The 27566-nt window shown below is 42.5% G+C and overlaps 1 protein-coding gene across 3 annotated transcripts in view; it reads right to left on the bottom strand.

The window, feature by feature from the left end:
- Nucleotides 1–27566, bottom strand: part of LOC124217519 (transcription factor 12) — an 82367-nt gene that overhangs the window by 31369 nt on the left and 23432 nt on the right. Inside the window, exon 1 of one of the 3 annotated variants that reach the window (XM_069135657.1) lies at nt 17420–17721. The exons of the other annotated variants lie outside the window; for them this stretch is intronic. Coding sequence (XP_068991758.1) covers nt 17420–17611 — 192 coding nt within the window. The 5' untranslated portion in view covers nt 17612–17721. Of the gene's footprint in view, nt 1–17419; nt 17722–27566 lie in introns of those variants that run through there. 3 annotated transcript variants of the gene reach the window in all.

Raw genomic sequence — 27566 nt, 5'->3', positions numbered from 1 at the left:
TTTCAATACTGACACCGAAATACCGATATCGTTGTACCGAAAGTTTGAACTACCGATACCAAAATACCGAAATACAGACATACTGAAACTGTAAGTCTCAAAATGTCAAAAAACCGAATACTTCATGCCTTCACGTTATTTCCTCTGCGTTGCCTACTGGGAATAATCCTGGTGTAACGTTGTATTTTCACATAACGCTACCGTCTTCTCAGATCGTGGTAGCTGGTGTATTTGCCTGAAGTTGACCGCGGACGAGTTTGCGTTCTACACATTCAAATAATTTCTGCAATTATAGGAGAAATAGTTTCTAATTTTATACGCTCTCCGATTTTCAGTATTTCGGTATTTCATATTTACTTCAATATTTTATCGGTATTTCGGCATCCTATTGGTAATTTCGTATATTTTATCGGCAATTCAGTATTTTGATATTTACCGACAGAAAAATATTTCAACAATATAGAAAATTGATATCAAATATTCGATATCGCACAGCCTTAATGAAGACGCAGCTCGAGTGTCTTTTCTCAATTATTCTAGATCGATCCATTATGATGAAACAAAAGATGTTAAAGGGCCGACAATTCGGTTCATTATAAATTATACGAGTTGTCCTGTAGCTGAATTTCACTCTAGACCAAATTCAAGGTTCAACAAAAAAAAATCTTACCGAGGTAGGCGCAAAACGCGAAAAAAGTCCGTTTGAGGGAGAGAAATCGATTTTGTCCGAACTTACCTGTAACATATAAAGGAAAAGCGCATCTGTCAATATGAGAGTGTACGAGATAAATTGGGATATCTGGATAGATCGATCGATCTTCGTTATCCGACAGGTTCGTAGTCGAATCAATAAAAATTTAATTCAATTATACGCGATTTAATTTACGAAGATACGAAGTTTACTGCAGCCGTAAACATGTCAGTAAATGAAAAGACGAAATTTCCAAACAAGAATCGGGGATGGGACGGGGGGGGGGGGGGGGGGGGGCGTTTTATATTTTTCCTATACATGTACAAGGCACCTCAGCTGACGGAATATTATATCCAATCGAATGATATAGTATCACCTTATTTAACACGCAAACATGTATGAGTTGCGTTGGATGCCGTTACACGTCGATATTCATCTTGTAATAATAGATTATCTGAGAATGTCAAATAGGGTAATAATATAAAGTGACGAAAAAGAGGATAAAAAGGATAAGGCAAATTCCAATGTGTTATACGTTTATTGAAAATGTATAAAATAATAAACGAGAAAGAAATTAGAAACCAAGCATAAATTGATCGTCTACGTGACCGTGATACAAGAAATTATCGGTTATTACAGGACCTTTGAACGATAACAATATAAGCGACGCGGATAAAGTGAAAGATGAAGGGATCGGCGAAACATAAGAGGCAACGAGAAGGATCTGAACTCGTCAATTTTTTTTACACAAAGAGTCAGGTATTGCAGGATACATGGATATCTGTATACCACGCGGCCCAGTTCCAGATACGGCGATCAGCTGTCAGCCCTCTAATTTAAATACCGCCGCCGTTAACCCGCAAGCACGATTAAACTAGCTCGTTTCTATACACAATATTATACTACGATTGTATCGCGGGATCCGCGCAGTTCTTCGTGTATATGCATAGGGTATAATACGCTAATGCACACATATACGGGCAATGGGTTAATAATCTAGCTGGACAGTGGCCGTATAACATATATATATATATATATATATATATTCTTACATATCGCAACTATATCTTTGATTTCTTTTCTTTTGCGAAATAATATGTATATGGCTCGAACGATTTATCACCGTATTGTTACATTATATGTGTCGTATAGCGTATAACTTTGCGCGGTATATTGACGTATGTATCTCGCACGACATATGGTTCATTTTATACTCAGTTCTGCGTAATCACTTTGGTACAGGTATATATATATATATATATGTATATATACGCATGTTACATAGTTAGGATGACTAATTGAGGTGCTCGACTCGAATCGGCGATTATTGATAGAAATAACAAAAATTCTGATCATGTAACAAAGACGCACGGTAGCGGTGTATAATATACAGAGACAATACGAAAAAATGGTACATTCGTTGTATACCGCAGGTTAGGAAAAAGAATTTGCTAATACCTATATACAAATCCCGGGAGTTGGTATCCGCGTTGGTTAAATATTTAAGTACTTATAAGTATAACAGGGTATTCCACTCTTCAGTTTTTTACCCCTCGTGTATTCTCATCCCTCTTTCCTCCCTCGTCGGCAATCGCGTATTTCGAGGTTCCTCGATCGCGAGAAACGGCTTTCGCTTCATCTCCCCAGTGCTTTTATCGCCTCTCCGTCTGCCGAATTGCATTCAATTGCAGAAGTCCCGTGATAAGTAAATTTCTCTGTTTCGTCATTCGAAACATCCCTCCTCTCCTCCTGATCGGTTAGAAAATGTACATTCGAATTGCTAAAGGAGCTTTCGAAGGAAACCCCCACCAGAGGATCAGGATCTTCGGGCATTGGAAAGGGCGAAAGACGGAGAGAAGTAAAGTAAAGAAAATATATTCACTCGATTGGATGTTTTTGATTACATATTATCCGATCGTATTATGCATCGACGGCCGTAATTTTTCGCCGTCATGGTTTATGATACGAATATATACCGATTCGATTTACATGTACCTAAAACGTGCACGTGTCGTTTCTGGAAAACGTGATACGCTAAATGTAGTATATAACTCGGCCTGCTTTTGACCGCGGCAATACGTAACTCGGCGCCGCAGTACAAACGTAACGTTGCGTCGTCTAGGTTGGAACGACGATATATATTCGTTGATGAAATAAATCGATCACTCTGATTACGTCCGACGGAGTCGAATTGCAGAAAAAACGAAATTGGTTGAACGAATGAAAAAGAAAAATCGCGATATCCTGCACCAACAACTCATTCTCGTGTACATTTATATGTACACACGCACACATATATATATATATATATATATATATATTAGGGTGAGCCAAAAAAATCGACTATTTTTTTTTTTCACTTTGAACTCCGAAAACTTGGTTGGTAGAGACCTCAAAAACATTCTCTCCAAGTATGAGCTCCTAATTTCAATAGGAAGGTCCTCCGCCTCGCAGTTTTCTATTTTTTTCCTGTGGTGAGGAAGAAAAATTCATATCTCGGTATCTACTATTTATAAAAAAAAAAAATATGTATCATATTTTCGTAGGAAATTGAATTCTCTACAAAAAAGGTCTCTTACAATTTTTTTGTATACCTCACTGCACACAAAAAAAAAAACAATGGCGTATTTTCAAGAGGCGAAAAAATATTGATTATTTTCGTTACTGTTGGTTTTTATGATACCGCATACTTTTTTCTTGAAACTTCGTGAAACGAAGGCAGCAATTAAAAATTAGAATCAGCGATTTTGAAAATGCATCAGAGAATTTGTATTAAATTTTTCTATATAATGGAATCAAGTGTAGAAAAGTTTTAGTGCCCCATGAACAGTTCTTGATACAAGGTCAAACAGTCAATAAGGAGTACTTCTTTACAAGTTCAACGCCGTTTGCGTGAAGCAATCCGAAAAAAATGCCCAAAATTGTGGCAAAACAATTCATGGGTTTTTACACCACGATAATGCACCTACTGACACTTCATTCCTTGTTCGTGGTTTTTGCTACAACCAACACTGCAACGATGCACCAGCCTCCATATTCATCGGACATGGCGCCGTGTGACTTTTTTCAGTTCCCAAAAATAAAGAGAACCTTAATATGAGATTAAAAACACATCGCTGAGAGAGCTAAAAGCTATTCCACGCCGAACGAATTCCAGAAGTGTTTGGAGGATTAGAAAAAGCGCTGGCATAAGTGTATAATACATCTAATGGGGATTATTTTGAAGGGGATGATATTGTTGTAGACGAATAAATAAACTGTTTTCTCGTTATTTTTCGAATGCACCTCGTATAAAACGTGGAGGTAACAGGGTTCCAATGATATAGGTATTGAAAGTAGAATCTGGGACACTCTTCACCCGCAGGAATCCACGGTTCTCCGATTAGTAATTGCGGCTGTCAGTCAATCGTACGTACAAGTCGACCCTCGCAAAATTTTCGGTGGTGGTATTTCGCCGACGCGAATCCTTGGCCGTTCCACTATACTTAGCTCAACCACGTCGCGGCATCGCGTAGATGAAGAAAAATTCCCGTGGTCAACATTGATATTAAACAACGAACGAATGAACCGCGTATTTTACATAACAATGATATGTGTAAACGTACTTAATTCCGCGGCGATTCAACATCGTCTCGATGTTTAGCAGCTATTTCTCCGGGTGACCGTATACACATAGCAGGAATGACATTAGCGCGATTGAAAACTATCAGCGAACTTTTTCTCTAACAAATTCACCGTACCTATTTTTAATTTTATTTCGAATTCAGTAGCAACGTTATTTTTATCCAACAATAAGACATATTCTCGGCAAAGTGTGTTACAACCGAACGTGCAGACTACAAGTAAAATAAACGAGCAGGAAGAATAGAAATAAAAATCGGAAATGAGATGGAAGGCGAGCTGATAAAATTAGCGACAACTTAGCGAGTGCACGTGAGGTGGTAAAGACCACACCGTTCGAGTTTCTAAAAGGTGTGTCGCCGCCTTGATGGGGGAGAGAGGGGGGCATGCGGCAGGAAGGTAGAGAGATACGTGCTACATGGTACAATATACAACAATAATTGGCAAAGAATTTGTAGCGCGTGGGTGGACACAAAGGGAACCGCCGCTGTCGCCGCCATTTCCCTAAAGAGGAAACAAGACCGTACGCGGTGCGGCGTGTATCTTTCAAAAGGAGAAAAAACAAAAGCGTATTAACTGGAGACAAAATAAAAAAAAAAAAAAAAAACGTGAGCGAAGGAAAGAAAAAATAAAAGAGAGAAAGAAAAATAGAAGTACCGGAGCGCGAATGCCGCACACTACGGCAGCATTGTCTCGTGTCGCCGCCGCTGCAACGAAACGGAAGATAAGTAAGTCCGAGTCCCCGGAGGGTTTTAACTCTGGTACAGTGGCACGCACGCACCGCTCTCCGCGGGTTATATAGCATATAGTAAAGACACGTCTGACATTCTGCGTATATAATTCGCAAGCATTATACATACGTAAACACACACGCGCACACGCGTACGTGGATATAGACGCAATCTGGGCTGCGCAACCACGGGAGAATGCAGCCACCTACGTGGACGGGAATGCGCAGTGGTGGATACTTTTATACTATATTCAGGGGAATGGATGCATGGATGCATGCATGCCGCCATGCATGGACGCCGCAATGAATTTCCGAGACTACGCAGCGCCTGCCTTCCCGGATTGCGCAACAACGAGCCGCAAGGCGCGGGTGGCTTTTGCCTGTATTGTAGGTTATAATGCAGCGCTATCGCTACGCAGGCTGCAGTCTTTCGCTGCAGCCGTGCCTATTGCAGTTTTACCTTTAACGGATACGAACCTGGTTCATATCCCCCTCCCCACATGTATAATGTATAAGTGATTAACATTCAAATGCACCCGAAGCTTTCCCTTGTATAAATTTACCGCGCTTGTTATGTGAAGTATACGGTACGCGAGACCGGTAAGCGAAAATTGAATTTCGTATGATTGACAAAAGTTATTCTGCCTAGATTCAATTTCAGCAATTTTCTAAGAGAAAAAAAGGGAGGAAAAAAGTGTTCTATATATACTTGTATTTCGACCTGCTGCTACATGCGGTGACTAAAAATCAAGATTCGACTGTAGGTAGTAAAAATTTTTTATTCCAATTGTAATGTCAGTTTTGTTCTTCCATGCACTGCTGCGTTATAGCATACACGCTTACGCTTGTTACGCAAGTCGAAATATCGACGTGCAGTCTGCATCTTTCCCGCAAACGTATGTATCTTGACACGTCAAGCGTGTTACAACGTCGTACGCACGATGCATGCAGCCTAACTATAAGCGAAATTTATGTAACAGCGTATCGGCCAGACAGGCGTGTATAGGCGCCGCAGGTTAAGCACCCCTGACGATGGTGGTGGCGGTAGGGGGAGGGGGGGGGGGGGGGGGTTTGAGAAGAGCGTGGATTGGTCGGAGGGCTACGCACCTGGCGGACAGCTGCTCCTGCCGAAACGCATACACGCACAAGCGTGCGCGTACGACGCTGCGTATAGAGCGAACGCAGTGTGACCTATACAGGCGCACATACGAACCGATCAACGAAACACCGAACTGTGAGCTCAACGATCACGGGCACGCGAGTAGGTACTGACTGCCCTGCGATGCGGAACGAAGAACAGCAGTGTAGAGAAGAGAGACGACGACGATATAAAAGTCAGCCAAGAAAGTAGGCATAACGACGTATGTGAATATTGCTGGAAGTGCGGCACGAACATTTTGGCATATACAGAGAGTAAATCCGTCTGTACTTATGTAACGCAATTATGATATCGTTCAAGAGGTTACTCGCCCGCCTGGCGCAAAAATAAAGTCCCGCAGGAGTTTGTATTACAAAGAATAATGTTTATTAAGGAATGGTGAGAAACTTTTACATTTCTTTACGTTGAGCGTCTCGTTACGAACTGACGCCGGTTGGCGTCGGTCATACAAGGTTTGTTATTTGGAGAGGACGTCTCATACGCATGTGTGTCTAACTTGTACATCGGACCTTGGCCTAACCATTTTGCATTCGGGTTACAACAGAAGATGCATGATTTTGTTAAGCGCGGGAACACACTTTATCGATCGTGATACATCTCATGGTACGTGAGCGAGAAATCGTCAAATCGTAAGTCATGAAATAAACGTCGATCGGTATAAAGTACAAATTTTGTCAAAACATGCCCTGCTGAAAATGAATTATATTATAATGCGGGTGAATTAACTCGAAACGTTCAATCAGGACCTGGACGCATCGTCGTTCTTCCTATTAGAAAATTTAGAAAAAAAATCAGAGAGTTTATGAGCTTCCATGCATCAACAGACGCATGTATTATAATAGGTATGTATATACAAGCATGAAAACTCAAGGGTGATTATCCAGATCGTAGCTACGCGACCTGCTGCCGTGGCGTCGGTGCAGCTGCAGCAGAGAGCGCCACGTTCGTGCAGGATACCTATAACGTAGCTTTCTTTCGGGCGAAAGACGAGACCGAAGTTGTTTGTAGACAAAGTCCGGGGTGCCGTCTAGCAGAGTGCAGCCGGGTGGTGTGCGCGACTCGAGAGAGTTGGCGATGCAGCAAAGTCTTTTCGGTTCTCCGTGCACTCTCCCACATCCATCCCGTGGCAAACAAAGGCTTCGCCGGGGTGAAGAATATCTCGTGTTCCTCCAGTCTCAGGGTGTATCGACGCGTTGATAAGATTCAAGTATGCAACTACTTACGTACAAATTATCCGCAACAAGCATATATTGTATGTGTTCATGAAACGGATTAAAATTTGAAAGAAAAGAAACAAAATAAAAAGGAAAAAAAAAAAGAAAACCAACCGATTTACTTTTCGAATCCCACAGTACTGCACTGCGCCGCAGCGTCGGTCGACGTTCTACAAACCGTGTCTTTCGAAACCCTGCTGTGGTACACAAAGGGTGCGTGTAGCCCCCCTAAGCCGCAGGTTCGCCATCAGGGGGTCGGGTCAACGAGAGAGACACTCGATGCAGGGATAATTGTCACGGTAGCGTACACCGCACCAGTCGCAGGTCCGTCTCTCGACTCAAGGCTAATCGGGCTAATCGTTTCCTCGAGGAAACTACCTGCAGCCCCAAGAAGCAGTACCAGTACCACCGTGGAGCAGAAAAATATCCTCCTCCCCTACGCATGTATTCGACTCTCGCCCTAGCGCTGTTCTCCGTCGTCTTCGGGGACCTGATTCATTGTTTCAAAATGTCTCTGTGAATGCGCTACCTGTCCACGCACCTCTTCATGGAAGCCCAACGCACACGCAGCCATTTTTGACTGGTAGTAGTGGTGGTTGTGGTTGTTACCGTAAGTACAACACGTGGTGCGTGCGCACGCATACATAGCCCGGTGTACTACGGAAGCCATTGGAAGCCAACTGTTCACTTTTGGAAATCCCAGGTTCGGGGGACCTGCCAGCAGGAGCTGGACGACTGGTACCGACAGGTCTCACCTTCCGCGACTAATTACAGTTAAGATATACTTATTCTAAATAAACAACTTGTATATCCCAGGTACGATTCGGAAATTAACCTGGACATATCGCGTCATGCCTCGGAACAATCGGAGGCCTCTTAGCGTCCTCCCGAGTCTGTTTAATGCGGAAAGGTCAATGGTATTAACTACCAGTACCTACTTATCACCCATGGTTTTGAACCGCTTTCTCCGGGGTGCGAGAGGGAAGAAAAATCTACATCGAATCTCGGCTACAATAATTCCCAGAATCAAGTAAAGTCCCCTGAAAAGAAGAAAATTGAGAGGGTCGAGAAGGGGTTCAATCGGCTCGATCGTATATATAGTGACAAAAACTAACGTCCAAAAGAGTTCACGTCGCAAGGATATAAAGTCACGTGTATAACAACATCGAACGAACGAACGAACCAGCCAGTCATTCCGCTAGCCAGCCAGCCAGCCAGCCAACCTCTGCAGGCGTAAACTTATGTAGGTATCGACCGCCACGACTATAAATACTCTTATACGTGTCTATTGCACGTTCAGAGTTTATCAGAGAAGGGGATGGTTGTCGGTGGAAGTGGCGGCGTCATAAGCGAATACGGCGCACGCAAATCATCCGTACAAACCACGTATCTAAAATAATTTCAATTTCAGCTCTCCGTCCGTATATCCTTTGTCAAATTATTTCCGCCTTGCGATGCATGGGGAATAATATGTAAAATTTTTAAATCAATTTCCTCGAAAGAACGTCCTCCTTGAAAAAGAAAAGAAAAGAAAAGAACTCTCTCTGAAAAACAAAAAAAAAAAAAAAAAAAAAAAAAAAAAAAAAAAAAAAAAAACCGGATACCTATGCAATTAAAGTTTTCCGGCCGAAAAACCCCCGACAACGCTGCACCTTTTTTTCTGCATCATGTTACAGTTACACCGCCTTATACAGCTCGGGGTTCCACGCATGGCTCTCACGTCCACCACCACCAGCAACCCTGGTGCTGCAGAGGAGGCGTCGATGGCGTCGGGGGGCCTGCTGCTGCTCTCTCCTCTCCTCTCCTCTCCTCTCTTCTCCTCACCACCGTGTCTGCATGCAGCGCGTCCGCATGTTGAGGGCGGTGGTGGATGATCACGAGTCACGACGACCCGGGTTCCCATTCTCTCGACAAGCGTTCAAGCTGTACCCCGGTGTAACGGTGCGCGTCGGTTAGTGGTGGTGGGTAGACGTCGTTCAGTGGGGCCCAGAGACCATATGGCGTTGCAGTAGAGAAGGCCGGAGGCCTGACGCCCTACCGCCTCGAATCGCCTCGTATACATACATACATACATACATACACATGTATATCGTACATATACAGACGTTATATACATATACGTCCGTATTACCCGCGCGAATCAGTGGAGAGGAGGAAAGCGTACGGTCCTGCATTCTGCCGTATAAGACGTAACAGGAATTTTCTTACTCGGCGTCGCGTCGCGTCGCATGCGTTCGGTCGGGAGATAATAAGAGAAAAATGTCAAGATTTAAAGGCGGGATGGAGAGAGGGAGGGGAGGAGGAGGAGGAGGAGGAGGAGGAGGAGGATACAATGCAGCATGCACGCTGTAGTCGATGCCTCTCCGAGCTTATCGTCACGTGGCGAACGCGAGATTCCACGTGCGCACGTGCTCGTGTATCGTTTCGTGACTACCTACTGCATAGAATCCTCCTACAGGTTTATAAGCGGTTAATCAATTATGCATGTCCAATGGAACAGTCAACGTTTCTCAAGAACCTGGGCACCGTAGGATAATTTTTATTTTTCTAGGCCAGTATAGAAACAAGCGATAATTGAATAAATAATAATACCATGCGTTCGCGCGTCGTGTATACATCAATGTAAAATGTAATTGTGAGTAGAAAAGAAGAAGGAAAAACAATAAACGACATCCGGTTGAAATATAAAAATAATATAACGATTATAATCAATGATAAATAATTGTTTTCCATATCTAAAGAGATCGTGTCGTGTAATGCTTCCACCGCATCGATAAAAACCGGAGGCAGTTGCGAAGAGAAATTGAAAACCAAGTATCGCACCGAGGTCATAATACAGCAAGCAGCGTATTACGGAAACAGGAAAATTATTCTCAATTACATCTTGCGTGAAACAGTATCATTATGTGAAATATTATTTTCATGCTCATTTTAAAAATTGAACGCGAGCTATTCATTCAAGTGTCAGAGAATTAACAATCGACCGACCACCGCTATGTGTATAATTCCATTCAATTACACGTGTAACGCGTAATCAAATATTTTATCCCCATCGTTCCTTCTTTTTCTTAGAAAAGTTCAATCATAATCTTGAAACCGTAGCTGTCAAAAAATGTAGCGAATGTTTAAATGTTCTACTTTATCACACGTTATAATCGGAATATTACGTGCGTATATTTGTATAGCCATACTTGTAAGTGCATCACACCGTGCACGGTAAAGAGGTCGTAGGAATGGACCGAAGCACGTACATATAACGCATACAAATTCCGGTTCTCTTCTCTCGAAAAAGCTGCCGCTTTCTTATGCTTTTCTACACTTCATTATTATACACGGCTATGCCCCGGAGGGATATTCATGCGTGTGTTCGTCAACGAGTAGAGGTATGAGTGCGTCATACGCGTCCATATCTGACTTTCCCGCGAGTAGAATTCGGCCACCGTAAACGCGATCAAGACTTTGCGGGCTCGCGCCAGGAAATGGCAGGTGCGAGAGAAGATCGAGCCGTAAAACTGGGATTGCTCGGTGCATCGTTTCGGACGAGCTCGCGCGTTACTCGCTTCTATAATGCAGTTTTGCACGCCAATTTTGGTGCCATTGCGCATTGATAAGCTTCGATCGGCATAAAGTGGAAAAGAAATAGACACAAAAAAAGAAAAAAAAAACGTGAGGGAAAGAGATACGATATCATCGAACTATTCGGTTCATCGGACATAATTTTCAATGCTTATGCAATAGACTTATGCGTACATTACTGCACGTAAATCACACGAACGCGTGATAATTTACAGCGATCAGCTCCAAGTCTATATCTAGGTATTATTTATACAGGAACGACGATGTAGCGGCCGCAGCTTGCTTATGTGTGTATTCCGTGTTTCCTCCGCGGGATGATGATCGAGCAAAGCAATACATATTCCAGGATTCGCTCATCTACGCCAGGCCGCTGCATCGTTCCGGGAACACGTATCTACAGGGTGGGCCGAAAATAAATAAATAAATAACTAAACCGGAACCGATTTGAAATATGTGAATAAGATTCGAACGCGTTTACAGATATTTAAAAACTTGTCAGGTGAACGAGACTAGGAAAATTTTAAAAATGCCAGAATCAAATTTCAAATCACAATTTAAGATGGAAATTAAGTCGAACATTCTTTAGTATTCGTTCATTTTCATCCTCCCAGCGACTTTTTCAAAACCAGTTTTTCAACACCGTGTAACTCATCAACGAATCAAGATTTATCGGATCTTCGAACGCGGAATGAAAGATTAATTTCTTTAGTTTCGAGCGGGGCGGGGAGTTTTTTTTTCTTTGGTCCGCCCCGTAAGTGCATACAACCAGGAGTATCATGTATAGGATTTCGCAGCTATTAGCATGGCCCGAGGCAAGGCGGGCAGAGAGTGCTGCGCGATTCGCGGATAATGTTATAAATTATACGTATAGCGGTGAGTATAAAATATTGCGATATGGACGGATGGCGGATCGTCCGCGAAACCTTTACGTATACATAATAGATTTCAAATCAATCGAAATCGGGGCTGGGATCGCTAAACGTACAATGTACACATGTTTCTCTTAGTTTCTTTTTCAGAGCGAAACACCGGGAAATTTCAATTCTCGGGATGTATCGTTAGTATACATATGTCGTAGCATATGACGTACGTATAATAATCATGTATAAATATATATAGCCTATTGTGCCGTGGATATGGATCACGCAGACGGGGAGGAGCAAATAAAGCAATAACGTATTTACGCGTATAACATAACTGCACAGGCTGGATCTTATACGTAAGACAGGTTATATAATTGATCCAGATGCGTGTACACGACGCAGACAGTTACAGTCGGATCGTTGAATTAAGCCTATTGTGTATGCCTATAATTTTGCACGTACATACATATAGTACACGTACGTAGAGATCGCTCCATGTAACGCGTACCGCGGTTAATTAATATACTGATATTCAAACATATATGTACCGGAAACGAAACTCTCGTTTAATATTTCGAATATCGTATAAAAACAAATGTGAAAAAAACCAAGTTATTTCCTGTTCATTTTTTGTAAACTGGCAGAGATCCAAAAACTATGCAAACTATCTGTTATGCTTTACTCCATAGTGTCACTTTATGTGGAATAGTTGCTTGGGGAGGAGCACATGCGATTGTTATTGGACCTCTGCAAAGATTACGGAACAGGCTCCTGAAAATAGTGCTTAAAAATTCGAAATTGAAAAGACTTACGAGATTTTAAAGCTCCTTTTTTATTGTACAATCATTATTATATTAGTATGAAAAGTTGAAATTAAACAACGACAGCTCAAGCAGCAATACGAGAAATAAAAACCTAATCCTTTCTTAATTTAAAAAAGGAAATTTACGACAGTAATAGTTTCATAACAACAATGATTTACTTCGGTAAGCTTGATAATAACTCGAAACTATCCAACTTGAAGAAAAATACTGTAAAAAAGAAACTGGGAAATTGGGTTATCGGTACAAGGGAATAATATGGCTTATCTATGTATTATTGAGCTATCCATTTTTGTTAGAATGTCTTTCCACGCCGGACCTATGTTAAGATGTTTAATCACCTCTATAGGATATAATGATGGAATATTTCTCATACCCAATATTGTATCATCTGGCTTTAAACAAATAAATAAATATCCGTGAAAGCCGTTGATAAATCAGAAAGGTAAAGGGTAAAAATTCATTCAAAACGACTTGCAGGGAGTTGGATTTTCAAAATCCGAACAGTTTTCTCTGTTACGATTTACTAGCTGAATTTCAAACAATCCTAAGGCTGCGACGAGATGACGATGTTTCCTAAACGTGCATCGTTACAGTAACGTAACCAACTTCAACTTCATAAAAATTCTCGCTCTTTCCGTCACCTGCGTGATACGGGAATACACAATCGCGAAGGGCCAAGGGTACACGAACACAACTAGATTGCGGTCGGCATGGCATATATTATTTATAGCACTGTGTAGTATATAATAGGCTGAGAAAGAGAGAGAAAGAAAGAAAGAGAGAGAGAGAGAGAGAGAGAGTGAGAGATCTCCTCGCGACCGCGGTCCCTTCCATTGCTGTATCGGTTTGAAGGCGACGCGATACCGGCTCTTCTAGGAGCCAAAGAACCTTTTATGGAAATGACAACGCGGCTGCTGCACGTCGAGTTATAAGACATCGTCGCCGACTACGCCGAGTATTAACAGCTATACCTACACTGCAGGCGAGTCCACGCGTCGCGTGGAGGAAAAATAGAAGAAAAGATCGGGAGAACAAATTTTCACCCATCAGCCGGATACGGCGCATACATAACCGTTTAGAGGCAGCGAGTAAGATGGAACGGAACATACGCCTACCTTACCGTTTACCGTATCGAAACGTTGAAACAAAAATTTACCATCTTGCACCTCCAGGGTTAAATAAAGTAACTAGAGAAGTTGAATTTATAAAATCTGGGTTCCTTCGTGCTTTGTTAACGGTTTCCTAAATTTCAGACAATCCTCCGGTGTTGCAAAATGACAAGTTTTTCGAAAGCCGCGTCATTGCAAAATTTTACAAGTCGACCACAACGACGGTGTCTCAACCATGCTCTGTAACCACCCATATTCTCGCAATAATTGGAATATTAATATTCGACAATTAACGATCATGCACAGCTATTACATCCCATTTTTCCCCCTCTCTCATTAATTTCTCAAAAGCTAGCATGGCTACCGCGGTTCTTTGAAAGCTTAACGTACGTGCATCGTGCAGTCCGCCTACAGACCCGGTCCGTAACGCGTGTGACGCTAGTAGTAGGGTGCGACATCATCGACAGGGGGATTTCTTCTTTATATCTTTCGACAAGGGTCCGGAGGAAAACGAGACCCCCCCCTCCTAAGGATAAACATTTTTTTGTTTCTAATTTCTTCTTCTTTCGTCAGTTTTCCCCCTTGCCTCGCCCCGTCGCGTCGTTCATGCATTTTGGTTTTCCTTTAGCTTCGTTGAACGAAATCCCCGGACCCCGAGAGGGCGTCGAGAGGTGGTGACGTGGGTTTTTCGGTGCCTGTACGGAACCTGTTTTGAGCCGAGAGCCGAGGGGAGGGGCTGGGTCATTTCCGGTCCGTACCTCCTCGTCATATCCACTGCAGTTGTAATAAGCCCGTCCCTCTCGATCCCTGTCTCTATCTCTTTCTCTTTCTTGCCCGATCTCGCGGTATCGGAAACACATTGCATTACAATAGATAGAGACCAGTTTCGAAGATTCTTCGATCGCCCCTCCTCCGAGTGCATTGTACCATTATTTTTATTGGCCATGGTCAAGAGATGCGATAACATTTAATCACCGCAAACGAAATAACTTATAATAACGCCTCGTGTTACACATTTGCCGGGATAATGCCAACGAGGAAATGGGTAACAAATAAAACATGGCTATTCGTTGAGTTTGCATTTTAAGAAAAAACAAAAGTAGGCAGGGTACGTTATACCTACCTACCTACCTACCTACCTACCTATACGAAGCTAGCTAACAATAAGAAAAGAGTGGGCAAAGAAAGTGCGGAGATTGAAATGAAATTATACACGCTTGGAACTGAGCGGAATGCATACTATAAATTCAGATATAACGTACACCCAGAGAAGTCGTGCGGATATATTACAGAGCTATACAGAAGAAGCGACTGGTGGGGGGGGGGGGCAATAGTGTGTGAGCGTGTGTGTGCGTCGCTGCGCGAGTGTTTTTAGACATATACATATAGAGTACATACATATATATGTATACTGTAGAGAAGATTAACAAACGGAATAAGCTGCTAATCGTATTACTTCTAGCTAAGCCGTATTTAAATTGGATATGAATTCCATTTAATCAAACAATGCATGCATTATTCACGTATATGGTAGGTATAGCAATAGTATAAGGTACGCATAACATTATACCTCCTCCTCTATATACCGCACGTTTAATCATCATCGCTTCGGTTCGAAAATAATACGCATATCCATATACACGTACATAGGTGTGTGCGTGTGCATATATATATATATATATATATATATATATATATATATATATATATATATATATATATATATGTATATATAATAAAATAAATAATATATACACGCACATATATATATTTCGCGTCTGCATACGCTTAACGTTATATACATATGCGGGATCATCGTGAAAAACATGTACTGTTTCTCGTTGGAACGCGCTAATATCGCGCGGCTGTAATGTGCACTCTCAGACAAAATAACGACAACAATAATAACAATAACAACAACTGCAAGAAAAAAATTATAAAAATAACAATAATGATGCAGTCAAATAAAAGCGACACGGACATAAGATTATTCGCATATAATGTGAAAATCGTCAAGAATTTCGTATATATGTATGTATTGGACTAACTCAAAAAAAATTCTTTTTTTTTTCGTTTTCCCACTTCACGAAATAATAGTTTTTAACATAATATTGAATCTCGTGAAGGAAAGTGGCCGTCCGATGTTTTTAAGCGGCACCGCATCGTGATTTTGTATTTGCCATTTAATTAACACGTAAGAAATTCAATTCTGACGTTCGGAGGGAGATAATTGTTCTATACAACGACGGAACTCTGTGCGGTAGCGTTTTATAACTTGTATGTTTTCTTCGAATCGGCGCATCGTAGAAAATTTCAATCGCGCTCATACGTCAGTACATCCACCTTCGCAAACTCTTAAGGATTTAAATTGAAAACTTTTGTTTAAACAACAAAAAAAAAAAGAAAGTATTTAATGAATAAGTACCATTTTTAAAGGATCAAAACCTGACGCATGTAAATGTTTAATGTAAAAATAGTATTTATCGGAACAAAATGTTTTTTTCTACGCGAAAAAGTTTCCATTAAAGTATTTGATAATTTTAATTTCCCGGCATACAGGCAGATCGAGTTCGGTTAGATTGAATAAATTTAATGTATTTCAGACAAATATTGTTCAACGTTTTACTGCGACCCAGTCGAGTAAGCTGGGCGTTTATAAGTACCCATTTGTCGAGAAGGTGAAAAACCACGTTTTGAGCAATATTGAATATCTCGAAGCTCGCGCGGTGAAAAATTTTCTACACCGCGCTTACTCGAAGAAAACATACAAATTGTCGAACGCTACCATATAGAGTTCCATCCGTTGTAGAGAAAAATTATTATCTCCCTCCAACGGTTAGAATTGAATTTCTTACGCGTTAATCAAATGGCGAATACAAAAACTCAATGCGCACCGCCTAAAAAAAAATCGCACGGCGATTTCCTTTCACAAGGTTCAACATTATATTATAAACTATGGTTTCGCGAGGTGGGAGATCCAGAAAAAAATATAGAACTTTTTTTTTTTGAGGCAGTCTATTACGTATGCTTGTCGAAGCATCCGAGCATCGCGTGATAAGGAAAAATAGAAAAGAAACGAGATGCGATATTTCGGGGAATTCGTTCGCGGGGTTGCAGAATTTCAAAAGAGCGAGAGACGGCTGCAGCAGCAACAGCAGCAGCAGCATCGGCAACGGCGGCGTGTCCACCCACGTGACCAACGCCATCTTGATGACGTAACATCTACGTGCCGATTATTATAGTGCGTCGATAAGCGCGATCCATGTATGTTTTTTTTTTTTTTTTTTTAGTTTCTCTTCCTTTGATTTTGACATTGATAGTGGCGGTAATGACAATAACGATAACAACCAGAGATTTCAATCGGCATATTCAACCCATCGTACATATTCACAGACAAGTTTTATAATCCTACGAGAGTTGTAAAAAAAAAAAATAAAGAACAGAAAAAAAAGAAACAAAACAACTTCCGACAAAAGTTTGATCGGAAGATAAGTGGAAGAAAGAAACTTTGGGATAAAGTAAATTGCGAATCGTCTTTATACATCAATAAATGTTGCATCTTGAATTCCCCCCCAAAAAAAAAAAAAAAAAAAAAACTTGCATACGGTTATTACGTATAAACTTTGTTTTACCTGAGGACCACCACCGACGATGGATTGGTAGGCGGAATGAAAAACGCTACCGAGCTGAGTCAAGCCCTCGTCCTCCATTTGGAACATCATTTCCGTAGCCGTAGATCCGTTATTGTTGTTGTTATTGTTGTTGTTATTTCCCATCAACTTCTCCGTGTTACCCATGTCCCTATATATCGTGTTAGATTGCATTTTTATACCCCCGAACACACCGCTTCGGTAAAACTTGCAAATTCCTCTTCTTCTCGTATCTCTCGATTTCGTTGTAACACTTTTTCTCCCTCATGGAGCTTGCGGGAATTGTTTCTATCCCCCTTTCCCCCTTCCCCCCACCCCCCCGCCCTCCCCACCGCCTGCGTCGTTTTAAATAAATAAATATATACTACAATGTCCGCTATCTGCTTCTCGCGTACTTCCGTATAAAACGACGGAAGACGAATGTTGAAACTTCAGTCTCATTCTGCATCAGCTTATCCGCTCAAACTCCCGTGCACTTGTAACATAACTATACTTTTGACGAGAATACTCGGGTTTATTATTAGTTGACGCGTTGAGTTTTCGTTTTTTACAATCGGTAGCTGTAGTAAGTACAACTATTTACACATTATCAAATTCACCTCACTTTCCTATTATAAACGTTGGACAATCGGTACGTAACGCGGTGAAAAATATCATTCCGTCGACAATTATTATCCACATTTTCCGGTATCCTGCACTGATTCTCCCCTCTCTCGCAATCAGTTGCGTTACTAATTTATCACAGACTTTATTTATATATATATATATATATAAATATATCGTGATAAAACTTGTTTTAAAATTCCGAAACGTACGTGTCAATAAGTTTCCCAATTCGTTATAATATACCGCACATATTTCCTCTTTGTAGCAGGTAGAGAGTTCGAAGGCGTCTCATACACACGCACGCATGTCGATGTTGGTACAAGTTAAATATATCCACTTATATACCGGCGATCGCGGAAAATATCTCTCTTTTTTTTTTCGTCCCTCTCTTCCCCTTTGCTATGCCTAGTGCCGATGCTTCTCGCAGCTCAGATACACGTTACACAAGTCCGCGGAGTACTCGATATTGTACCTCTCCTTTTTAGAGAATTTTCGTTGACACGTATTATTTACACAACCCCCACCTTAAACACGTTTGAGGCAGCGAATTTTAATAGAATCACGAAATAGCGATAATCCTCGAACATCGTCTTTGATTGTGTCAAAAATAACGAGAGTACCGGCAACAGCAACAGCAATAACAACACCAACACCACTGCCACCACCACCACCACCGACAACAATAACAACAGTAATATATCCAAGCCTATATTACAATGCGCGTGTGCGATGCGGAGGAATGAAAAATATCAACGGCGAAACGAAAAAATGAAAACGTCCAAATGGAGAAAATTAAAGATAAAAAAAAAAAAAAAAAATAGAAAATGAACAAATCGCCAACGAAACTATGCTATTTACAATCCTGGGATTATGTACACATTTGGACAGCAACGAGCCGTTTCAGCTGCATTGTAATATTGAATTCGGGATATTTGTTCGTCGTTATTGCTCATATATTTCGTTTATATCCATTCTTCGGTTGATATCATTATTATAATTAACATTACTTGATTTCGTTCTTGCAAGATTCACTTTTACATTTGTTTTTCTTTAACCAGGGGTGTTACAAAGTGAACGGTGATAATAACGCACCGTACCCCGCGGACTACAACGAATATGAAAATTACACGCTGCTGTTACGAACGGCACACGTCGCGTCGCGGTTACACACGTACATAAGCCTACATACGTGCATAGGATCTAAGGATACACAGTTACGCGTCGTCGTAACAAACTATCGGATGTAGTAACTATCGATGCGCAGGTACGGGTACGTATATTGTACGCATACGCGATAGAATGTAAGTAAGAAGAAGAGAAAGGAGAATGACAGGACGAAGAACGAGGCTCGAAGATCACTGCGACGCGCATCAAAGACGTGGCCTCGCTAACGTACGCGACGCGACTGATATTTCTAAGGGGGCGCCTCGCCCGTCTCCCCTGCCCCCAGCTCCGCCCCCTCTCCGGCCGTTCTCCCCCTCCGACGCCCCTGCCCGCCTCCGCCCCTCGAGCAACGTACGATCATTATCCCTCACTCCAGCCCCCGCGGGCCTCCTCAGCTCCCCTCGTGGTTCGCGCGGAGAAGCTCTTTCCTTGTTTCTCTCTGCGAGCGAGCGTCGCGACGCTTCCCCTCAAGCGGTAGGCGAATCCAACGCTCGGTCGTCGTCGTTTCGTCGGGACTCTGTTGTAACGCTGCAATCGCAGGGCCGACAGGCTTGTGTGTACACGGGCGCAGGCAACCCCTAACGAAAGAAGGAGGGAACCGGAGAACGGAAGAAAGAAAGAAAGAAAGAAAGAAAGAAGGAAAGCCGGAGGAGGGAGGGCTACTAGTTTTTGCCGTACCCGAAAGAATTACTAACCGAGCTAAAAATATCGTCCCACTTGTTGAGTCAAAAACCTTTATTGTAAACCCTCGCGCGCCCGATTTACGACCATTTCTTTATTTTTCCCCTTTCATCCGCTTCATCGCTCTATAACTCTTCTCCTTCCTCTCTTTGTTCGTCTCTCTATCCATCTCTCGCGCTCTCTGTATGATTTGCGTATACATGACGTGTGTGTGGGGTGTTTCACGGAAAAATGATTTGCGAATATCCATCGTGGCACCCTCTGAAAAGTTTGTTTGGGTTGAAAAAAAAGATTCACTCCAAAAACGCGCGTTCTACGTTACGTCTAAGATGGCGCTCATCCTTGGAGAGAATCATTCTTTCAACCCAAACCTTACAGAGGGTGCCACGATGGAAATTCGCAAATAATTTTTTCGCGCAACACCCTTACGTGTATATACCATACCGATTGTCAGAGGCGCAAATATCGCATGTATAGGTTTACGTACGACGTGCGATGTGTAAGTACATCGCACACACAAAACACGCGTGTACCTACGCGAGATACGCATACATGCAGGAAGTGCAGAATATTTTTCGACCGATGCGCGCAACGCATAACGCGCAATATTTAGCAGAAACGGAAGTGTCGTCGGTCGGTTGGAGTTTAAAAGCTTTATAACTGCGATCATGTTTACGCAAAACTAAGCTAATTCAATTTCAACGGTTGGTGGTCGTGGTGGCTATACCTATAGGAGTTAGCCTTACTTGTCGAGGGGAAGACGTCGTTTGCACGCGGCTACTAAAAGTGTTTTTAGCATCGCGAATACGTGTAGGTACCGCGATCTCTCTTTACAGATGCGGTATTGTTAAATAACTGCACACGTACAAACGCGCATCAATTCAAGATCCCTGAACGAACATATTTAATAAGAAACAAAGCGCATCGCGCGCCGACCATTTTCGTATTATTACGTACGTACGTATCGCGTTGCGTAACTACCAAAGAAGTACCAGTGGCGCAAGGTTATGTCATTTGAATAGCTAAACTGCACTCTAAACGCGCCCCAACTGTAACGATATCTACAGAGAAAATTATAATACCTACTCAAATTCGCCCGCTTTCTTTATTACCATTTTTTAGCGCATAATCGTGGTGCATGTTGCCTATCACAAGGGCAAACAAGGACTGATGGCTCTGAAATCTTTTTTTCTCCCAATCGAGCGTGGCTGCAGCTCGTCTAAATCCAACCTTACGTGCTTTATACTCTATGTGTATATACATGTATATACATACGTGCATCCTGTTGCAGCACATTACAAGCGCCAGCGACGGGCCTGCAGTGCTGACGAGATATGGAAGCGTTACGCGTGTTACGCGGGATTATAACGTACCGTATAATATTCAAATCCTGTAGCAAAGTTTGGTAAACGCGCGAGTTATGTCGCCACGACACGATGCCGAGTCACCCACCCACCCATCCGTCCATAGTCGAGTATGTTATATGCATATCATACATACGAAGCTGGATCTAAGCGATGGATCATCTATTTTTAGATTCAACGGCTTTTGTCGACGTATACATAGAGTATATAATGTACCGTACGTGTATATGTATATCAGTTAATTGAGAGTGCGACACACGCGTATAAATGTGCGAGAGCGTGTACGTGGTACATAGGTTGTAAGAGAAAAAATGTGGCGCGGACTTCTATAGAATACTTTTTCGTGTCAAGCTAACACTATTTAACGTCGATCCAACATGCACTGTCTCACGTTCAAGTTCAGAATCGACCCAAAAAGTTGTTATATAGTAGCCCACACGGCCGAAAATTGGTCGATTTTAACAGTGTCATTTTTTACAGTCTAATAACGTAGACGCCGAGCGAAGTATGTATAATGGCACAGCTATCTTACGACTTGTCGTTCGCATGCTTTTTCTAACCGACTTGTGTCCATATGTTGCATATGCAACACCCATACGGAGAAACTCGCGTGACTCGAAGACGAAGACCAGGACGTACTTCGCGCTGCTCCGGGAGCTCTTCGGTTAATTGTAAACCACCAGTCAATCTCCTGCAGCTACACCTATATCACGTAGGTATACTTTTTGGCTCGGTAGGATATGTTGGATAAGAAGTTTGCGGTGGGAAGATGTTTCGAATCCTTTAGCTTGCTGCAAAGTCGGCCGACACGATCGCGGTTCGTCGATATGGGTATATCGATGATAACGTCGGTAAATGCGAAATAGCTGAGGGCACATCAAGAGTATCTACGTACATTATATGCGGTATATCGTGTAGGAATATTAATACAGCGTAGCGGCGTTGCTTCCTAAGATCGAAGGTTGTGACGTCACCTCGCGCCTCGCTTACAGTTTATACAGTTGGCACGGCGAGGTTACCTAATTATTTGTGAATTCTTTAATGACAAAATTTCATACGCGCGCGCGTGTGTGCGTTTGTGTGTATGTATGTAATATATATATATATATATATATATATATATATATATATTCACGTACATGCTTCGATACTCGTTACGAGTGATCTACAATATATTGATAAACGTGTAACAAGCTGTGTTAATTTTTTTTTTGTTTTCTTTGAAATGATTATGATGAAAAAAGAAGTGAAACGCGTGAATTCATTTCCGTATATATGTAGAAGAAAATAAATTATCGCGGTGATGATATTTGCGAATTTATATTATAGAAATTCCAAGCTACGGAGATTGTATTATTATTATAATAACTAAAATTCAACTCCCAGGACAAAGTATTAATCATTAGCTGTAGAAACTCGAAATTCCGTTGTACGCCACGTATGTGAAAACAATTCAATGAATTGACTGTCGCATAAATTGTCACCTCCAAAAGCTGAGTGTCGCTTATTGTATAAACGTAAAGCATATAGCAGGCATATGCGGTTATTGAAACAGACTTTCGATCATTTCTTTCCGCATATACATTATACACAATTCCTTTTCCCGATTCGCACTTCACCTCTCCACCCTTATCTTCGCGTGTGTGTGTCTTCTAATTCTTCTTTCAAACAAAGGGATGCTTCTTTGTATGTACGGTGGACTTACAGGGGGTAGAAGAGATATCATATGTATATACTGAATGGCGGCCAGCTAGTAAGGCAAGATCGCAGGCTGCAGAGTGGGTGGGTGGCTGGGACGAAGGTTACCAGCGTCAGTGCAGAAGGAAGCTGGCTGGCGGACGGGAAGGGACGAGAGGATGGGGAGGGAGAAGGGGGAAACTGGGAGAGCAGGGCAAGAGGGGAGGGGGGAGGGGGAGGGATCTACTACCCTGGAACACATTAACTGCACGGCGGGAGGATGCCGCGAGCATTGTCGTAGGCATCGGGTTTTGAAAAGATTTCTCAAATATTAAAAAAATTCATTGTCGACGACGTTGAAAACCGACGTATCGCTTGCAATTGCAGTATAGGAGGGGTCACGACCGTCAGATAACTGCTGTCGATAGTTTATAAGAAAACGGAAAATGGAACCCATGGATCGGTAAAACGACGTATACGCTACCGCCGTAAGTGAACATAATATACAAGCGACGATGATAACCGTAACGCACATAGAGACGGGATTTCACGAATCCACAGTAAAATGCGAACCGGTGGATTGGATAGGTACAAAGGTATAAAAGTAAGTATCACAGCGTGCCACCAACCCCCGATTATAAAGTCTGACGCCAATGGACGGAAAGAGGGAGCGAGCGAGCGAGCGAGTGAGGTTAGGGGCAGACGACGCGGAGGGACGTGGAGGAACATCGAGGCGGGTAGGCGGAGGTTAGTATTACGCCTGTACGTAGGCACACGCACACAGAGCTACACCTTATAGGTGGTAGGTTGCTTACGCACACCATCGGATTCCCGAGAGCTCAGAAGCAGAAGCAGAAGCAGAAGCAGAAGCAGCAGACACAAACGTTCTATGTAGGTACCTAGAACCGGGACGCGTATTGGCACACCGGCTAGGGCGTATATGGCGGAGGGAGAGAGTGGGACGGGATGCTGCAGGATGGGTCGTGGGTCGCTCGAGATGCTTAGGGTGAGATTTAGTAGGTCTCCCTTCCTCCCTCGCTCCCACCCTGCATCGTGTATACCGTATACACGTACACACACGCCCTGTACCTACACGTGGGCGTGTAGAGCGGGTCACAGATATAAACCGTACTCACGTATATGGAGGTATATAATATAATAACATATAACTTTACTCGTCTTGTGTTATAGTCGCGTTTAAGGGCGTATTAAGGTACAGGAATACCGTAGGCCGTCGGGTCACCTGGAGATCCACGCGGAAACACGTTGAACAATACGACAAAATAGATAAACGAAAGAGAGAAGTGAATATTCGCAATCGGATAAAAAAACAAAAAGCGAAATTTAGATTCGCACGACAGCTTCGACCGCTCGTTTGCAGTTTCTTTATTTTTATTCTTATTTCTTATGACACGTTGCAATTTACAATATCCTATGCAGATAAGTGTACACAGAATAGTATGTGGGGGATGATGTATCTTATGGTGGGCTTGTGGTAGTAAGGTGGATGGAGAGAGCTAGTGCTTATCTTCGGTGTACTTTGGGTTGCCGGCTCTTGCTTATAAATACTCCCGAGTTTGGCCCTGGCTGTTTCTACTCCCCCACCCCCACTTCCACCTCCACCACCTCTTTTCTCCTCCCCCTCCACCGCCACTTCGACCTTATCCTCATCCTGCTCGATCCTCTTTTCCCCTGCATCGGAGGAACGGTGGCTCCCTTAGCGTCTTACGCGTATTTTCAAGCCATGTACCAGTACCTGCACCGGTGTTTTTCAACGTTCTTGAATTCGCGACCCCTTTACGAGTAAAAAAAATCTGGCAAGTCCCCGGGTCCATAGTGAAACTATGTCAGTGATTTCAAAGGATTCCTCGCAAAACTTCGTTTGTGCTTTTCACTTTTACCTGGCCTGCGACCGCGACCCCCAGGGGGTCACAATTTGAATAACACTGACCTGTCCCATCATCGTTTTACCTGCAAGTCTTGCGAAATCAGCCCCTGAGGTATTTACGCACTCCACATTCAGAAGAAATAATTTACTTCAATTTTTTAATACGTAATCTTTGAAAGAGACACGACTCTGATCCATTTTTTGAATCGATGTGAATCGTTTTTGGTGTTCATTGTTTTCTGAGGAAAAAAAAAAAAAAAAAAAAAAAAACTTCGAAAATCAGGATTGTTTCTTATTTTTAACAGTAAAGATACCCTCTACCTATGTACAATTCGCCTACACAAAAGAGATTGATTCGATCGTTGCCATGGTTCAAATTTACGCCCGCAGATCAGGTCTTAATATATGGTCGAGCCGGGTAGGTAACAGAGGCTTAAGGTTAGGTAAGTACAAAACGTTTTCTTATTGACGAAACTATTTAGCGAGGGTGGTTCTAGCCCCCCCATCCACTTCCTCGCCTGCCCCGTACCAAATGGACGAGGGGAACCGCGAGGAAGAGAGACAAAGCGGGAAAATCGAGGTGGGCGCTGGGGGTTGGAGAAGAAGTAAAACGCGAGAGAAGCAGAAGAAAAAGAAGAACTCGTGTTAACTCAAGGATATGCGGCGGCGGAGTAAACCACACAGGGATAGTCGTCTAGGTTAGGCTGGGGCGGTACCTTTTATCCCAGCAACTTGAAAGAAAGTTAAAATCCTGAAAACTGTTCGTCCCTCCATCGTAAACGAGACCATATGTTCTCCCTTCTCCACTGTATGGGGACGATAATAAAATTCTAATCAGAGAAGCGGCACGAGAAACGACGACGATTTACGAGACGTTGGAAGAAAAGAGAGGGGGTAAAAAAAAAAAAAAAAGAAAAAACATCGTTAGAAGAATGGAAGAATATTATTGTATCAATTGAAGATAATATTAAGTAACTATAATAACTCGACGTGATACGAGCGTACGTATATATTAAAGTTGAATCATTAAAGCAGTCTTTTTAATTATCATCACCGATTGTGAGTAATACGATAATTAGCGTTGAGAAAATCACAGACGCGTCCTTGACCGATCCTTGTAGGAATTACAAAAGTGTCGTGCACCGCGTTAGGAGATAATCGGTACGGCGCGTCCACAACACGCGTTGTATACGACTAGAACTCGGGTCTACCTAAACACTAAACTCTCTCTAAACTCTAGACTCTTGAAGGTACACCCTATCCTCTCCGCCTCCCTATAGAATTAGTCGAGCAGAGGGTGGCGGGAGGAAGAGCTGCCTCAAAGCAAACAGCTTGAACGTAGGCACGTGTAGTTAAGGGCAGCTCCCAGCCGACAAGGCTCGTGTTATCTACATCGGTGTGTATTTAAGGGATGCTACCCCCCCCCCGCCCTTCTCACTGCCCCTCTTCCCTTCCTCTCCCTTTCTCCCGTTCTCTCTCTCTCTCGCTCTCTGAACCCGGGAACCAAAGTACTTGCTTCGCAGCTTCCCGCGACGACTTGGGATTAAATTTCAGAATAGATAAAGAAAATGGGGGAAAAAAAACACGTTGAAGATATCCGATCTATTATACAGAAAATAAACCTGTGTATCAAAACCTTTCTCTATCCTCGGTTTTTTCTCACTCCTTCGGTACGCGTTCATTTTTCGGATGCTCGTACCCCGTTTCTCCCCTCTCTTGCCCCGCTTCACGGGGTAAGTATAATTTTATGGGTACCCGTGATGTGAAGTATGTACCTCGTATATGTATAGAATATACAGCGGGGGGACGAGTCTTCCTAGCTACCGTGTTAATTTCACAGGCTGCTAGACCACAAACGAAGCGCGGGCATGCGAGCGCGAGAGTAGAAGAGGACAGAAGGTTGGTAAATACATGCGTACAATACATATGTACGCCTGAATTGATATGCAACGTTGAAATCACCGTCAGATCCGCATGTGCTGTATACGATCGAACGAAGGGTACGTAGGTAGGTATTATACGTCGGTCTGGTTCCTGCTTGCTCATCCTCGAAGTTGCTTTCTACAGAGGGGGCAGGGTTGAAAATTCGAATTTGAGAAGTTTGGAAAGCGCCAAATTCAGAATTTTTTGGTGGCGAAACCCAGAGTAAAGAAATCAAACTTTGACGAAACATTCAAGTTTCGAATGGTCTGAAACCCGACGCTCAAAGTTTTTAAAGGGCTTAACTCCGACGAGTCAAATTTCCGAAAGTGCGATTGAGAAAATTTAAAAATCTAAATCATCGACATCCCGAATCATCGAAGATTTTCAGTTCTGGGAATTTCACCACTTTGATCTCTCTTTGTTTTGGATTTTCGATATTTTTACGTTCGGAATCCTTGTCATTCTGATTCTCGGTTTTTCTAATTAACCACACGCACTTGTTGAGTAAACTACGCTGTAGGAGTATATTTTAATTTTCGGTACTTCACTCTATCGGAACTTTATTTTTGGGCACTTTGCTCTGTCGGAACTTGAATTTTCGGAATCTTGCATTTCGGAACTTTGAGCCGTCGAATTTCCAACCATTCATAACTTTATTGTTTCATAAAAGTTAGATTTTTTTACTTCAAGTTTCGCCATCAAATAATTCGGAATCAGACGCTTCCGGAAGTTTTCAAATTCGGATTTTCGACCCCGCCCCCTGCAGCGATTGTTTACAGTTAACGCAATTGAGGGGTAAAAATAACGAGCTTGCTCAGCGTGAAAT

This window comes from Neodiprion pinetum, chromosome 4 (assembly GCF_021155775.2).
Source record: "Neodiprion pinetum isolate iyNeoPine1 chromosome 4, iyNeoPine1.2, whole genome shotgun sequence".
In the NCBI taxonomy this organism is placed as follows: Eukaryota; Metazoa; Arthropoda; class Insecta; order Hymenoptera; family Diprionidae; genus Neodiprion; species Neodiprion pinetum.
This window is presented reverse-complemented; position numbering and strand designations above follow the sequence as displayed.